Source organism: Cervus canadensis, chromosome 25 (genome assembly GCF_019320065.1).
Source record: "Cervus canadensis isolate Bull #8, Minnesota chromosome 25, ASM1932006v1, whole genome shotgun sequence".
NCBI classification, from domain to species: domain Eukaryota; kingdom Metazoa; phylum Chordata; class Mammalia; order Artiodactyla; family Cervidae; genus Cervus; species Cervus canadensis.
Window position 1 is genome coordinate 24,223,514 of NC_057410.1, and position 4,077 is coordinate 24,227,590.

The following is a 4,077-nucleotide window of genomic DNA, read 5'->3' on the forward strand; positions in this document are numbered from 1 at the left end:
TGTCTTCTTTGGAAAAACGTCTATTTAGGGCTTCTTCCCATTTTTTAATTGGGTTTTTTTTTATATTAAGTTTTATGAGATGTTTGTATGTTTCGGAAGTTGAGCACTTGCTAGTCGATCATTTGCAAATAATTTCTCATACTCCACAGGTTGTCTTTTTGTTTTGTTTATGATTTCCTGGGCTGTGCAAAAGCTTATAAGTTTGATTAGGTCCCATTTGTATATTTTTGCTTTTATTTCTTTTGCCTGAAGAGATTAACCTAAGAAAATATGGTATCATTTATGTCAGAGAATTTTTTGCCTAAGTTCTCATATGAAGTTTTATGGTGTCATAGCTTGTATTTGAGTCTTTAAGCCATTTTGAGTTTATTTATGTGTGTGGTATAAAGAAGTGTTCTAACCTAATTGATTTATATTCAATAATATAATGCTCTCAACATTTTAATTTACATTATGCTACTTCTAATGATTTTTTTATCTGACTTACATATGTATATATATCAAGTATGATAGTGTTAGAATGATGTATGTCTTCAGGCAAGAGGTTGCCTGTATTTAGTATAATAATATGTTCATTCTTACTTATTTATTGTATATTTTACTTTCTTAATTTTTTAGATGTATAGTACTGTTAACTATATGCACATTGCAGTGCAACAGATCTGCTTTTTATCTTGCATGACTGGTAGTCTATGCTCATTGGACAGTAATTTCCCAGTTCCCCTTCCCCCAGGCCCTGGAAACCACCATCCTATTTTCTGCTTCTATGAGTTTGACCTCCTAAGATACCTCATATAAAGAGAATTAAGCAGTTTTTCTCCTCTGTGACTGCCTATTTTCACTTAATAAAATGTCTTCAAGGTTCATGTATGTTGTCACACATTGCAGACGTTCCTTCTTTTTTAAACTAAATAGTACTCCATTGTATGCATGTACCGTGTTTTCTTTATCCATTCATCTGCTATTCATCTGCATAGATATTTAATATGTTTAATCTTTGCTTTCACTGTTCTTTGACTATTTGCAGGCACACATGCCTTTTAATGCCAGTGGTGCCACCAGGTCAGGTGAATGAAATGTAATGAACTATTTCTTTCTGAAACATTAAATGTGTCTAGGTTACTTCTTATTTGCCCTTCTACTAATGGGGTCCCTTGTGTAGCTCCACAGCTAAAGTCCCGGGCTCAGGGACCTCTGTTCTTGCCAAGGTCATTGTTCTTGTTCTACCTGCTCAACTGTAGTGAAGTCACTCCTTCTGATTAGTTTCCAAGGCCGTGGTAGGAGCTGATGTCTCTGAACCTTTACGCTTAGACCCAGAATGTGTCATTCATTTTTCTGACTATTTGGAAGTCATTTCACTTTGAATAAGAAATAAGTATAGTAAATTAAATTAAAATTCAAGTTCTATAGGAGCTCTATTTATATATTTATCTTCCCTTGTAGATTGCTTCTCTTCTAGAAGAAAGGACCTATTATCATTTCTTACCTGAGACACATATTTGCTGCCTCAGTATCCTCTGCAGAGCTGCCTTCACCTCCTGGTTCTTGAAGCTGTAAATGAGGGGGTTTATCAAGGATGTGATCACACCATACTGTATGGAGACAACTCGCTCCAGGACTGATCCTGAAGAGGGGCTGATGTACCTGAATAGAGCCGTCCCGTAGAACAAGAGCACCACGGTGAGGTGGGAGGAGCAGGTGGAGAAGGCTTTGCCTTGGCCTTTAGAAGAGGAGATACTCAGAACAGCAAGAATGATTTTTGAGTAAGAGAAGAGGATTGGGGGAAGTGTCACAAGTCCTAGAAATGCAGTGGACCCAGCTAGCAGGATGGTGTTAGGCATGGTATCACTGCAGGAGAGAGGGAAGAGTGAAGGCAGTTCACAGCTGAAGTGGGAGATGATATTGGGACCACAGAACTGTAAGTTCTGGGCACAAAGGTTATTCACTAGTGAGCTCAGAAACCCCATCAGCCATGCTGCACTGGCCATTGCGGTGCACAGAGGTCCATTCATGATCACAGTGTAGAGCAGAGGGTGACAGATGGCAGCATAGCGGTCATAGGCCATAGCAGAGAGCAGGCAGCTCTCAGTGCCTCCAGAAAATATGAAAAAGAAACTCTGGGTAATGCATCCCCACACTGAAATGGTTTTCCTCTGAGACAGGAAATTCTGCAGCATCTTGGGCACAGTGACTGAAGAGTAGCATATGTCTAGGAAAGACAAATGACCAAGGAAGAAGTACATGGGCGTGTGCAGGTGAGGATCAGTCCTGATCACCAGGATCATCATCAGGTTCCCCATCAGGGTCAGGAGGTAAATCCCCAAGAAGAGAACAAAGAGCATGGTCTGGATATCCCGGTCAGTAGACAACCCTAGCATTACAAATTCATCAATAATGCTGAGATTTTTCATGGTTTCTTAGATAGTCCATCCCTAAAGAGAAAGAAAGTTTACTCATTTGGTGGGATAATGATCTGAGTAATTCTCTGGGAATAGAATTTTTTAACCTATAAAAGATCCACTTTTTAGCTTAAAGCCTGAAAGTGCATCTGGGGGTAAATCAGCATCTGACTATCCTATCACCCTATTAAATAATGCAACTTTCCTTCTCCTGCCTATAAGTGCTCCCTATCAAGCTGAAATTTGCTCCCCTATAATACTTTACACTTTCTAATATATAGATATGGATGTAGTACATTAAAAATTATCTTTTCCTGTTAGATTTTATATTATGCACAGGCAGGGATGTTTGTCTATTTTTCTCCCATGATGCATTCCTAAGTACCAAAATAGTCACTAGTTCCATAATTTGTGAAAGAGAAGAGGATCAGGAAAGTGTCAGAGTCCTAGATATGCAGTAGATTCAGTTAGTCTGCTCTAAATAAACATTTGTTGAATAAAATAATGAGTGATTTCAACTAAATTCATTTAAAAAGATAAGAAATGGATTTCAGGTTCCATTTTTTCCTGGCCTTAATTCCAAGGCTTCATTTATTCTTCCAGACATTCTCCCTCTCCTGCTGGGGCACAGTGACTGACCTCTTGCATTTCATAATTGAAACTCATCAGCAAAAATCTTTCTTCACTCCCTTCTTTTCTTCTCTTCCTAAACCTCATTTCACACATCTTCCTTCCCACCCCAACCTGCTTACATCTTTACTCATATGATAATAACTGTTATTTATTTAATGCATAATTTATGCCAAGGACTATAACAAAGTCTTGATTTCATTTAATCCTACCAAACCTTGCAACATAGGAAGTACTGACCTATTTCTGAGGGTCAGAAAGGGTGTGACACATACAGACACAGAATTTACAGTCTATGGACACTTTACTTTCTTTGGAGGGATCTTGAGAACCCAGGCAGGAATGTGAGATGGCCTTGAGAGTTTGGTCCATTGACCATGTCTGAAACTTCTTACCCAGGATGACTCACAGCTCCCAAACAGGGATTTGACCTCTTGGAACAAATAATGGGGTTTTAGGCCAGGGAAAATGCCAGGAGAAGACTAAGGAAAAGCCATATTGAGGACTGAGAGCAATTCAGACTGAAAGAAGAGAAGTCTACAAAAGTGGGGAGATCAGGGTAGCAGAGATGGCCCTTCTAGTTTTCCCTCCCTAAAGCATCTGAAGAAGTCCTGGCACTGATGCATCAAATAAGTGATGGTATACATAAAGGGTTAAGATTTATTTGTGAAATGTACAATTTATTCTTCTCCTTTTCCCTAAAAAACAAACAAACAAACAAAAAAAACCACACACAAAAAACAGCAAATTTAACTTAAAGAAAAATCTTCCCACCCTTATTACACTTTTCTAAAAGCTACTATGCTTACATTCTGATTCCATCTGGAGGCCTCGATGGACTTTAGCAATCCACAGGGTACTAAACTCTAATGAAATCTTTCCAGTCTTTTGTGGGCTCCTTTGAGCCCAAACATGCTGCCCCCATCTTCAGGCACCATCACAGTTGAGTTTGTGTATCTTTCTTCACCCCACCCCCAACTACCATCATCACCATAGCATTTCATTTATCTGTTTTATACAATATGTAGTTTTTTCAGTGAACTTTTTG

General features: G+C 38.7%; 1 protein-coding gene across 1 annotated transcript; it reads right to left on the reverse strand.

The window, feature by feature from the left end:
- Nucleotides 1-1,475: 1,475 nt before the first annotated feature.
- Nucleotides 1,476-2,411, reverse strand: LOC122427152 (olfactory receptor 8S1-like). The gene has a single exon (XM_043446457.1). It carries the CDS (start codon nucleotides 2,409-2,411, stop codon nucleotides 1,476-1,478), a length of 936 nt encoding a protein of 311 aa, XP_043302392.1.
- Between the last annotated feature and the right edge of the window lie 1,666 nt (nucleotides 2,412-4,077).

Excerpts from the sequence above, each read along its gene's own strand:
- LOC122427152 (XM_043446457.1), bottom strand. The coding sequence starts at position 2,411 with ATGAAAAATCTCAGCATTATTGATGAATTTGTAATGCTAGGGTTGTCT.